Consider the following 13379-nt stretch of genomic DNA (forward strand, 5'->3'; position numbering starts at 1 on the left):
ATATATTAAGAAATCTTAACCCATCCAATAAATTATAATCCTTTCATCCCTAGAATCATCCATCCATCCCATGATGGAACTTGCTAATCTTTTCCCATACTTCATCAATGTGATTTTCTTTGCTAGCCTTTTGTGTTGCACCTTGTCAAAAACCTTTTGAAAATCTAAATATACTAGTCCACATCCTTTCCATCATTCAGATAACACGTGACATCATCAAAAAACGTTATCAGATTAATAGGGAGACATTTACCTGGAAATAATCCATGTTGGTTTTCTTTTATGATATTATATGTATCGCTAGACGATTTTGCAAAGCCTCTTTTACCAGACTCTTTAGACTTATTACCACTACAAGATATAAGACTACCTGGTCTGTACTTTTCAGGACAACTCTTATCACCCACTTTAACATTAGGATCTTTCCAAACCTTAGACACCTACCCCCTGTCTGTTTGCCTACCAAAAATGAAATTCAGAGGCTTGCATATCAAATAGTTGACTTCTTTTAAAACCCTGTGAAAAATATTGTCTGGTTCTAGTGCTTTATTTTTATTCTCTCAGTCTTTCTTTTTGTCACCAAGGGATTATTACTTATATGATTCAGATAATCCAAAATTTTATTTTCTCATAGAATTTTTAGACTAAGAAATATTGCTAAAATCGTATTCTCTTGTATAAAGAGAAGAAAACATTTAAAAGTATAACTTTTTTGTAGTATTCAACAAAAATGTTGCCATCAGCATCCTTTAAGGGCCCAATCCTCATTTTAATATCTTACTTACTTTTAACACACTTAAAAACATCTTTGCTGTTACTGTTAACATTATCAGCCAGCTCTTTCTCATAAACACTTTTGATTTCCTCATTTATTTCTAAGCTAATCATTAGCCTTCCTATTCTGTAAATCTTTCAACTTATCTGTGAGTGGTGTAGTGTACTGTATGTTTCTGAGCCTACTGAAAATGGAAATCAAGCCCATAATTCTCATAAAGAATCCTATTGTGGCACCTTTTGCACCCTTTGAACTTCACTGCACTTATCCCTGAACTCTCTCTAACCATATTGAAGGTATGTTAACATTAGTCTTGATTCTCTGTTAATAGTAATATCAATGTGGTCACCCAATATTTGTAAATTGAACTCAAATTAAGCTAGTACACAATTTATAGATTAAATTGATGCTAATTCTAATGCTAAAATTCCCTGTTAATTATTGTTGATACTATTAATTACTACAACTACAATTACAGATGTACATGTCTAGTTATGCTTAACTAATTGCTAATTCTAAACAATTTACTAAAAACTTAGCATCTACTAAATAATAGTTGTAATGATAATTTCGACTCTCATTTACAATAAATTATCCTTCATATTTAGTTAACTCTTCTGTTAATTCCTTATTTAAATCAAATAATATTATTACCTTAAATTACTATAAATATGTATAATCAAATTTAAAGTTATACTAAATCTTTTTGCATGAAGAAAATTCCACTAATTGTTGAGAATGTTTATGTTTTGGAAAAAATAAGAGAAAATGTTTCTGTGAAAAGTGTCAAGTAAGTATATTAGGTATACAATTAGTTTCTTGTAAGTGATATAACTTATTTACTCATATGTTTTTATTTCATTATGCTACTGTAATTTATCCATACCTGATAATGAATTATTTGAGAAATTCGGTATGGGAAAGGTACAAGAAGAAATGGCTGTCACTTATGTTTTGGATATTGTTTACTTAATTTAATTTTAGTACTTATAAGATTGTCAACATCATAACTCACAAGCTAATGAGAATGTAAGTTCTATTTTTTTAATTTGTAAAACTCATTTGATTAGACATAAATTTTCATAGTTAAATACCTAAAAGCGTTTAAAACGAATTCTAGATGAAAGTCTGTAACAATTTGGGAATTTCAGTGCATATAAATTAAAAATTTTATACAATACTGTTTTTTCAGGACGTTAAGCGCTCAGTCACCCATCTACAAGGGGGAGCAATGGGTACTGCAGAAATCATTGTTTTTAAGGTTAGTTATAGAAATAGTGTAGTATACCATTCTGTGAAAGAGGTAACTCAAATCCTATTATCCTGTAATAAATACTTGTATATAACTGTAGCTTTTCTGTATATTAGCATGTGAATACAAAATTACTTGTATATTTCTGAACAAGATAGTAATATTGTTTTGACAGACACATGATTCTGAACACAATATGTACAATTTACCTTCTGTCTTTATTAGCAAGGGAATTATTAAAACTTGTTTTTTACTCTGATGCAAGTTTTAGAGATCATTTGGTATTGGTAATGAAAATATGTGTTTGCATATTTATCAAGCTGTTGTAATCAATTACTGACTGTGTCTAATGCTTCTACTTTAAGCTGTTAGAAACCCAGATATTATTTACTTTTACATTCCTTGCATTCATCATGTAAGTAGATTTTTATCAGGGTCGTCTTTAGCTACTTAAATTATTGACTCTTAGCTTTGGCTTTTGGGGGGTCTTCTATCTTAACCCACATACGTTTTCTGCTGTGTGCCATGATTTGTCTTGTTTTAAGACTTTTTTTTTTCTGTACAGTTATTAGCTATTCTCATTCTCCTTTTAGTTAGGAACAAATACATCTACCTTGCAGTCTTCATTAATTGCAAATCTCACTGATGTTATTTCTGTTACCTTGTGGTTATTAGGTTCCTTTGATCTTTAGCTTATCATGCTGTGTTGCAAGGTGCTTGCCATAGTCCAACATTTCACCTGACCTTAAAAGAGCTTCTTTCCTGCATTGTTTTTTCTTTGCAGGTATTTAAACCAAACAGATTTCCTGTTCATGAGAACCATGCTAGCAGGAGTTAATTAGGATTTTAGCATCTCATTTTTCTTCTGCTCATCAGATCTCTTCAAGATGACAAGTTAGTAATGTTCATTCTCTGCCTTATTCTCCTGAGGTAATTTTCATTTGACACCCACTACATTTAGTTGTACCTTCTCGACTTTTTCATGTGACCAAACAGCAACGTAAGATAAATAGGCCTTTTTTTTAACCCACTCATTAATTTTTTTTCTTTCTGGGTGAGTCTTCTGCCTGAACTTTTAGGGGATCTTTTTTGGTCATTTGTTCATCTATGGGACCATTGGTTGCAAGATTCTTGGGTTTGAGAGATCCTTCAGTTTGGTCTTTACTTTCATTTTCATCATCCTTACTCAGATCAATCACTAATTTCTTCTCTTTCTTCTGATCCTGTTTGTTTACAATTTCTGGATCAGGAAGTTTCAGATTGCCTTCAGAAAGGAGCAGTAGAAATTGTTTATCATGCTTCTCCAAGTTTTTTTACTTCAGTCTTTTTGTAGTCTCAAAGAAAATGAGAGATTGGAGACCTGTTCATCTGTCTTTACCTGTATACAATTCAGTTCAAAATGAAATGCATGAGGATGTTATGAAGATTTCTTTGTCAAGGCCATTGGATAACAAAGGTGGATATATAGGATGCTTACCTTCATATTCCTTTTCTTCTGTCATCACATCATTTTATTTGTTTATGCTATGGGGTGGGGGTTGGTTTATCAGTTCACTGCTACCCCCCTTTGACTTGGCCTTGGCTCAATATCTTTTCTGTCAAGTAGTAAAAGTGTTTGCTGTACTGTTCAATTACTTTAACATTGAGTTCTACTTTAACATGTACTGTTGGGTTATTCTGATCCTTATATCCACTTAGCTTCTTATACACACATTCATTTGACCACCCAACTGACTACATCTCTTAGGTGGATCATCCATGACTCCAAATCCCATTTAATATTGATTCAGGATTTGATACTTCTAGAATTTTTAATCAACATGCTTCAAGGAACACTTAAGCTATCTCCTATGGTGTTGAAATCCTTGGAGTCATGTGTTAATATTTTTCTGTCTTCTACACCTACCGCCACAGACATCCTTTCTACTTTGCGAATGATGGCCTCATTTCATGAAGTCATTCTGTATGAGCATGCTCATATGTGTCATCTACAATGTGAACTTGCTTCTCAGAGGTGTTTAACTTCAGATCTATTATTATTCAGCTAAGTTCTCCTTGTTCCTCCACCTTGGCTTGCTCAACCTTGGTTTCCCCCTTTACATCAACTTTCTCATAGGCAAGTAATTCCATTGCCACTGTGGAATGATCTTCTGTGACAACCTTTGATGTTCATTCTTCACAACAACTTCAGTGTCTATGATTTCACAGGTGGCTTTTGTCAGATCCTTTGTCCAAAAAGCTGGATTCCCTTCATGAGTGGCTTGAATGTTAGCCCATTCTAACAGATCCTTTTTTCTGGTTATTTATTAGTCTCACTGGGCTATCTTTCAGAGTTGGTGTATTAGACATGTTATATCTTATTTTTATTAACATATTACTTACTTCTTTATGTATTTGTTACATAATTATGACTTATCAGTTTTTTAATATAGCTGATTACAGAGCTGTTCTATCTTCCACATTCAGATGCCTTGGAACGAATTGAACCCTTTTGTTCCTGTTATTCAAAGAACTCTTTCAAGCCTTTTGTTTTCAATGATACTAGATTCCTAGGTATTGTTCTAAATGTGACATGTCTGTGGTATTAGATTTCTTTGTTACTCCTCCTTTTGAACCCTTAGTAACTTGTTTGCTCTATCATTTTTCTCTCAAATTATATTTCCTTATATTACTGACATTGAGTAGATGCCATTTTGACATCTATGCCTTCAATGCTTGTTGTGCCTTTTTTTGTTTAAAGCATTATATTTTTACCTTGATGACGTTGGAAAACAATTAGGTTCAAAAAGTCTTAATAGGAATGAATAAAAACCCTGTAACCCGAGCACTTTCGAAAGGTGGACCTTTCTTCTACTGGGGCAAACTGGGAATGGTGGTGTAATCGAATGATTACATCTACCGAATAACAGCTATGTTAATGAGCCCAAACTTCTTTCTGACTTTTATGAATTCTCTAGAAAACTGAGACTTCGTGAATTTTTTCACATCAAACCTTACCTTACTGAAAATCAACATACACCGAACTTTGAAGAAAAGTCTTTATGGACACCTCCACCAAACAGAGAACTACATTTAGACAGTTATATTAAAGCAGTAGAAAATGACATAATACAGACCTTAAAATCTTCCAAGCAATGTCCTAATAATGTTAACCAAAATGAAAGAAATACTTTAAACAATCTTAAATTGAACAACAATATTATAATAAAGCCAGCAGACAAGGGTGGGGATATTGTTATTCTTAACAAAGATAACAATATCACAGAAGCTAACCGGCAACTAGAGGACACTAAGTTCTACAAAAACAACTCTCACATGATCCTACAACTCAGTTTATTAAGACCATAACTGATAAGCTTAAAGAACTCCTCCCGAACAATAAAATTAACAAAGAGACCTTTCAGTATTTGATACCCAGACAAGCTTTTCCTGGTAGATTTTATCTCTTACTCAAAATACACAAACCGAACAATCCTGACTGACCAATAATTTCTGATATAAACATGGCTACTGAATAGCTCTCCACTTTTGTTGACCAACACATAAAATCTATTCCCTGTACCCTCTCCTCTTACATAAAGGATACTACTGACATTCTTAACATCATAGAAGATATTAATACTGACAGACCGTTACCACCCAACAGTCTTCTTTGCATGATGGATGTTTCTTCCTTTTACACCTATGTTCACATGATAAAGGACTACAAACTCTAAAGTTTGCATTAAACCTTTCTAACCAAACAGAATTTCAGACAGTAACTGATCTTGCCAGCCTGGTTGATTTAACTCTGAACAACCTCGAATTCAATAATGAGTATTACATTCAGGTTAACAGTACTGCTATGGGTACCAAAATGGTTCCCAATTATGCCAACATTTTTATGGGTCATAGTGAAAACCAGCTTTTACAACTAAGCCCTGTAAAACTTCATATATGGAAACGTTACATAGACGACATATTTTTCATTTGGACAACTGGACTTAAATCACTTAAAAAATTTATCTTACATGCAAACTCCTTTCACAAAACAATCAAGTTTACCTGTGATTACTCACCTACTCAGATTAACTTTCTTGACGTCACTGTTTTTCTAAAAGACAGAATTTTACATACTGACTTGTACAAAAAAACCTAGAAACAGACCACAATACCTTTACTATAAAAGCTGTCACCCCTCTCACACTAAACGAAACATTACCTACAGTCAAGCTCTTAGAATAAAGAAAATATTCTCAGATGAAACAGACTACAGAAAACAGACCGAGGATCTAAAACAAAACATGTTACAAAGAGGATACTGAAATTGACAAACAAATTGAAAAGGCTAACAACATTCAGCAGAAAAGCATCCTAAATCAGAGCAATACTAAACTTTCAAATAGAATTCCTCTCAATTCCTATCAATTTAAACTCGGAAACGTATCATGAATTCTGAAAAAGCATTTTCATCTCCTACAGCTCAACGATCATCTTAAACAGATATTTCCTGAAGTGTTGTTTTTTTCTTTCCAAAAAAGCAGAACTCTAAAAAATATCATTGTTCACACAAAAGTGAATTACATACCACCCAAAAGTGGTTGTCGTCCATGCAATATAGCCCATTGTGAAATCTGCAAGTTCATAAAAAAACACTGACTCATTTTCTGACAAGCACAATCAACGAAACTTTAAAATATCCAAAGAAATCACTTGTGGAACACAAAACACCATTTACCTTATACAGTGTTAAAAATGCAATCACCAATATGTAGGACATACACAAACAACTCTTAGGGAATGTTTCAACAACCATAAATCTTTTATTAACACTGAAAAAGATCTTCTTGTTGCTAAACACTTTAACCAACCTGATCATTCTGTTAATGATGTTACTTTCATTGGCATTGAAACAGGATTCAAAACTAAAGCAAATAGAGAAACAAAAGAAGCTTATTGGATTGCTAATCTGAACACTGTTCAACTTTTTGCAACTAATCTAGATCCTGGAATCAGTGATCCCCATTCATTGGTTTCATCTCTGTCAGAAAAATAATTTTTATTCTTTGCATTTTTTTTCGAGTAATGTGAACACTGAATTTCATAAAACTTACTATTTATTTAGGACAATTTTTCATACTTGTTTTTATTATAAATTGATTAGCATAACATATCTTTTCCAATCAATCTCCAGGTGTCACCTTTATTTTACTTAAACACTTAAGTATAGTTTTAAATATACATATATTTATCCATTTCTAAAGTAAAATATCACCAACACCTTTTCACATACGCTCTCGCCATCGGCTACATTATACCAGAAATTAGATACTTACAACAGTACATAAAAAATAGACTAAACATTTCCTGAAAAACAGGATGACTTTCATGACATCACTAAACTCCCTTTATATATATCACTCATTCAATTACACCACCATTCTCAGTTTGCCCCTAAAGAAGAAAGGTCTACCTTTCAAAAGCGCTCAGGTTATAGGGTTTTTATTCATACTTATACTTTGATCATGCTCTTCTATTTAAAACTTGAATTGCGAGAGAAGGTGACCATCATTTTTCATCTGTTATGTTATCTATCCTTGTTGATTCTAATTCTTTTTTTGAGAAGAATGCTTTTATGCCCCATCAGAGCTATTCATTTTTATCTCACATCTAGTTAATATGGGAAAGATTGTTTATATCTTACCACGAATCACATTCTTCAGATCTAGCTCCATGTACTATAACAAATTTGCTTGTACAGTTATCCATCTTGTATACTGGGATACTTGAAAAATGTATTTTGAGCTACATCTCACCAAATTTGCCATTTGGTGTCTTGGTCACAGTAACCTTTAGAGGATATTCTGCAGTATGCTTGTTTTCCATATATTAAAACAGTTGTTAGCACTTCAGATATTTAAAAAGTTCCTAATTGTACTTGAGTTAATATATTTTAATTATATCAGTTTAATGGCTTCCATTCCAAGTAGATTCGTCCTTGAAGTATAGGTCATGTGAATTCTGTGTGAGAGGTATGTGTAAGGCATTGAAGTGCTAGACACGGGATTTTTCGGTGTTCTAGTATGATTCTGTTCTGAAATTTCAAGACACCAACTGGGGATTCAGGGCACTGTCTGTACGTGCCAGCGCCCAGTGACACCTGTGATTACAACTACAGAACTTGAATTATAGCAGGAAAGCAGAGCTTGTATACATCTTTTGATGCATGTTCAATAAGTCACATGGATGGTTGGAGAGTGGAGAACTACGTGTAAACTGATGCATGCTCTGCATTGTGTCAAGGACATTCAGAATTTTAGTCACGTTTGTATACATCTTTTGATGCATGTTCAATAAGTCACATGGATGGTTGGAGAGTGGAGAACTACGTGTAAACTGATGCATGCTCTGCATTGTGTCAAGGACATTCAGAATTTTAGTCACGTTTGTATCAGAATATAGGCTTTTCATATATCAGAAATAAGTACCTGTTTAAAATCAATTTTAATTCTAAGAATGTAAAATTTTCAGCAATGATTTCTAATCTACGTTTGAAAAGAGTTTTGAAAAGCTAATGTAATGGGTTATTTTAAGTAATATCTATAATGTAACTTTTTATTCTAACTTTAAGAAAATTAAAACTTTTGTAATTAACTCAATGTTTTTTAACTTTGCCATGTGAAGAAATTAAGGCAAATGTGTTTAAACCTTAACTACTAAGATAACTTATGATATGGTACACAGGCCCAAACTATTCTATTTGTTTTAGAAAAATAAAAGAGTATATTATCATAATCAAAAGCTTTCATTCAGCATGAAAATACTCAAATTATTTATTGTCAAAGTAAAATTGAGGTAAATAAATTCATAAAACCTGAATTGATAGAGAAAGTAAGAGCTCTTCTCACCATGATTGCTGTTTTAGCCTTGCAATATACAAATTAAAAATTTAATAAAAGCTGTGTTGATGACGTTAGGAAAACGTGTATGTTCCATACAAAATATGAAACCCTATAATCCGAGCCCTTCCAAAAGGTGAACCTTTTTCAATATCAACAGGGGCATACATCCCCAGTTTGCTCTTGTTGAAGAAAGGTCCATCTTTTGAAAGCAACTGGGTTATAGGATTTCACACTTTTGTCTTTAATAAAAGGAGTTTGTACCTTACAAGCAAGATTATTAGAAAACAAACTGTCTACCACAGATTTAACTTTTTAATAAGAGAAGAGAAATTTAATAGCTCATTCATCAATGAACTGAGAGTTTAAATAATATTTTTAAAGCATTAAGAATATTTAAAATAATCAGTTTTATTAAATACATTACTGATAAATATTTACATGAAAAAGAACTAAGCACAACCCAGTGGTTAGCATGCCAGACTATGGAGCTTAGGTTCCATGGTTCATGGCCAGTTACCACCAAACAAAAAAATATTGTGCTTCACATTTTGGGGTTATAGGTGCATTGTAAAAGTGATAATCAAATCCACTTCAAAATTAGGGTTTGGTTTGTTTTAAATTTCATAAAAAGCTACACGAGGGCTGTCTGCACTAGCCATCCCTAATTTAGCAGTGAAAGACTAGAGGGAAGGCAGCTAGTCATCACCATCCACCACCAACTCTTGGGCTACTCTTTCACCAACAAATAATGGAATTGACCATCACATTATAATGCCCCCACAACTGAAAGGGTGAGCATGTTTAGTGGGATGGAGATTTGCACCTGCAACCCTCAGATTGCAAATCAAGCACCCTTACCACCTTGCCTAGTGTAGAGAGCCCTCATGTACCTTGGCACAAAATACAACTTAACAAAATAATTAAATTGATGAGATCCTGCTATAAACTTGGCAAGAGATAATTTGATTTCTGATTGATTATATGTTTTAAGGGGGACAAAGGAGAACCAGGACCTTCTGGCCCACCAGGTCTTCCAGGCTATGATGGTCGAAGTGGACTGCCAGGAGAGCCAGTAAGTTTTCATCATTTTTGAAATAATAGACTAAAAGCAAAATATTTCCAATATCAGTTTTTTTTTGTTTTTATTGCATAGTTCTGTTTTGAGAGAAGAAGCTAAGGCAAAAAATCAAAACAAAATTTATATTCATAATAATAATACAATATATTTTGTTGGTTATGTTTAAGTGATTTTTCTTAATTATAATTATGACATTATTACTGCTTTTATGGATCTTAAAAAATTGGTCTTGTTACATACTCTTGCTACTGATACTAAGTTTGATTCGTTTTCTGCATTCTTTCTGCATTTAAATTTGAAATCAATAAGAATTTCATTTCATTGTTGAAGAAAAAATGACTAAAATATTCACATCATACAGTTGTGATTAGTTTACTCTGACGACTTCATTGTGAATAAGCTGCTTAAATTAGGTATTTTTATGGAACTTTATGAGAATAAGGAAGTCAGTTTAAAATATTAGTTTATTATCTTTTTTGGGTTATTTAGAATTTTTTTCTAGAACACTGCTATAGTAAGTTAAACTATTAAACTACTGACCTGCAGCTGCAATTTAAATTGGAAAGGATTTACTTTATAATTTTGTGATGATATCAAACTTTTATAGCATGGCATAACATCTTGGACAACAAGGGATCATTTTGTCCTTCAAGGTTGTAAAAATTTAAATCCACACTTTATTTATCAAGACATCATCTGTTCACCTCTTACACTCTTGTAAAGTGCTGGCCTCTGTTTCTGACAATATCAATTCATTCCATAAGCTAATCACCCTGTTAGAAATATAAAACTGTATTAACTGGAGTTTAATCTTTGCATTACAAGTCCTAAACTCTTGTCTTCATAATGCAGCACAAAGAAACTAGAGGCCTTTATGCTAATGATTCCCAAAATAATCTTGTAAACTTCAATAAGATCGCATCTTATCCTTCTTTTCTCAAGAAAAAAAGTTTAGAAATTTCTATCTATTTCTATAAGATAGCCCTTCCATCCCTAGAATCATCCTAGTAACCTCCTCTGAACCCTTTTTGGCCCGGCATGGTCAGTTGGTTAGGGTGCTCGACTCACAATCTGTGGGTCGCGGGTTTGAATCCCCTTCACACCAAACGTGCTCGTCCTTTCAGCTGTGAGGGCATTATAATGTGACAGTCAATCCCACTATTTGTTGGTAAAAGAGTATCCCAAGAGTTGGCAGTAGGTGGTGAAGACTAGCTGCCTTCCCTCTAGTCTTACACTGCTAAATTAGGGACGGCTAGTGCAGATAGCCTCATGTAGCTTTGTGCAAAATTCATAACAAACTGAACCTTTTCAAAAGTCATTATCTCTCCTTATATAAGAAGACCAAAACATTATACAGTATTCCAAGTGAGGCCTAACAATTACTTGTATGAAAATACACTACAACAATATTTTTACTTCAGTTATGCTAATAAGTGAATTCCCATGTATACTAAACATTATTTCTAAATTATGATAATCCAAGTGACAATATTTCACCAAAGTATTTGTCTAACTTACCAATTGGTCTAAATCATGCTCTAGTATATAAGATTCTCAGTAGAGTTAGAAATTCTAAAGAATTTGTTGTCATCAGCAGACTTTATTAATTTACTAATTATGCCCTTCCAATATCATTAGTGTAAATAAAAAAAAAAGGCAAAGGTAAAGCACTGACACCTGAAGCGCACTGCTAGCAGCAAAGGTCCAGTTTAACTGGACTCCATTATAATAACATTTTGCTTTCTGTCACCCAACTATTCCAAAAACCATTTAACTAGTTTTTCCCCAACCCCTACTGATCTAATATTCTTAGTTAACCTTTTGTGTGGCATCTCATCAAAAGTTTTTGAAAATCTAAATACACTAAGTTCACACATTTTCCATCTTTCAGATAACAATTAACATCTTTGAAAAAAAAGTTAACAGTTCTTTTTCATATAATTGTAATTATAATTCTGGTAAGAAGATGTATAGTGTAATTCCTGTGCAAATGTCAATAAATATCTGAACATGTGGTCATTTGATCAATTATCAGCTCTTAGCACATTAACCTTTAGCAATTTGATAGTGATACATTTTGAAAGTTCTTTTTAGATTTTATTAATGTCAAAAATTGCTGACTTTTTGTATGTGTAAAGATTTTCTGTTAATCGAAACACTGAGTTTAACCTTAGAGAGCTTGGCATGTTGTAGATCTGATTCTGATATGTTTTTTATTTTTGTTTTCTAGGGTCCACCAGGTGAACTGGGACCAGTTGGACCTCCAGGACCAAAAGTTAGTGCCCAAAAACACCTCGTTAAAATTTGATATCTTACCAAATTCATGTTATGAAATTTATTATAAAACAATTTCTTAGGAATTGTTTTCCATTTTTTATCACATTATGTAATAAAGTAAATTATCTCAAAGCAAAAATGTAAACACTTGATAGTTTGTATTTGTATTATTGTAGTTCCACCATCTTGTTATTGGACCTAAGTACTTTAATGATATTAAACATCTTTATCTTTTAGTCAGCCTTTTAATTTTTGTATAGAAACATTGAACAATTGTATATAAAATAATGATTTTTTTTATATATTTTGCCTTGTTCGTTACAAAATATTCCTATATGTATGTATGTATCATTACCATTAGTCATTTGGTTTGGCAAGTACTATTTATTTACCAGGAGATAAATATAGATAGTGCTTGCAGTTGGCATATTAGTTAGGAATTCAATAACGTTTGGTCCTATCAAGATTTTGTGTGTGTAATGTGTATTACATCTATCTAGTATTACATAATTCTGGCTTTTCATACAAAACTCATTGAAACTTTCTATTGTATTATAGGGGTCTCTTGGGAAAACTGGGTTGCCAGGAGCAAAGGTAAGCTATTAGATCGAATTTGGCTGATGATACAAAAAAAGTTTATCAATTATTTGCAGAGTAGAACTTAGAAATATGAAACTAGTTTTTCCTTGAAGAGACATTTTACTTAAATGTATTCTATATAGAGGAATAATTTGAGTTTTTACTTAGTCCCAAGGTATATTAAATCTCTTTTTTTTATTAACATTTTATTTGTAGTTGTTTCACAGAGGTTGTTAACAACAACATATTCAAATGTTGCTTGAAAAAAATTTCTTTAAACAAGGTTCATTGCCAGTACGTGTATGTTAGTTTGTCATTTTATCTTTATCAAAAAGGTTAAAGGCAAATGTTTTCTAGAAATTTAATCTTTTTTTATATTAAAATAATATTTGTAAATTTACACTTTCATCACAACTGTGCATTCTATTAAACTTGGTATCAAAAAAAGCTATACAAGGTTTTGGCTTATTGGCGGTATTATGACTTGAGAAATGTTGCCATTACTTCCAAACTGTTAGATGTCTTTTTTATATATCA

General features: G+C 32.4%; 2 protein-coding genes across 2 annotated transcripts in view; both read left to right on the plus strand.

The window, feature by feature from the left end:
• LOC106467226 (collagen alpha-1(XXIII) chain-like) overlaps positions 1–648 on the plus strand; it is a 97039-nt gene extending 96391 nt beyond the window's left edge. The window contains exon 8 of the mRNA XM_022395363.1: positions 635–648. Within this exon, the coding sequence (XP_022251071.1) occupies positions 635–648 (14 nt within the window). The remainder of the gene's footprint in view (positions 1–634) is intronic.
• Positions 649–1496: 848 nt separating this feature from the next.
• The window catches only part of LOC106467227 (collagen alpha chain CG42342-like), a gene marked incomplete at its 3' end in the record, with an annotated part of 54182 nt that continues 42299 nt past the window's right edge, over positions 1497–13379 (plus strand). The window contains exons 1-4 of the mRNA XM_022395362.1: positions 1497–2036; positions 9900–9980; positions 12217–12261; positions 12822–12857. Coding sequence (XP_022251070.1) covers positions 2007–2036; positions 9900–9980; positions 12217–12261; positions 12822–12857 — 192 coding nt within the window. The remainder of the gene's footprint in view (positions 2037–9899; positions 9981–12216; positions 12262–12821; positions 12858–13379) is intronic.

This window comes from Limulus polyphemus, unplaced genomic scaffold (assembly GCF_000517525.1).
Source record: "Limulus polyphemus unplaced genomic scaffold, Limulus_polyphemus-2.1.2 Scaffold2534, whole genome shotgun sequence".
Classification (NCBI taxonomy): Eukaryota; Metazoa; Arthropoda; class Merostomata; order Xiphosura; family Limulidae; genus Limulus; species Limulus polyphemus.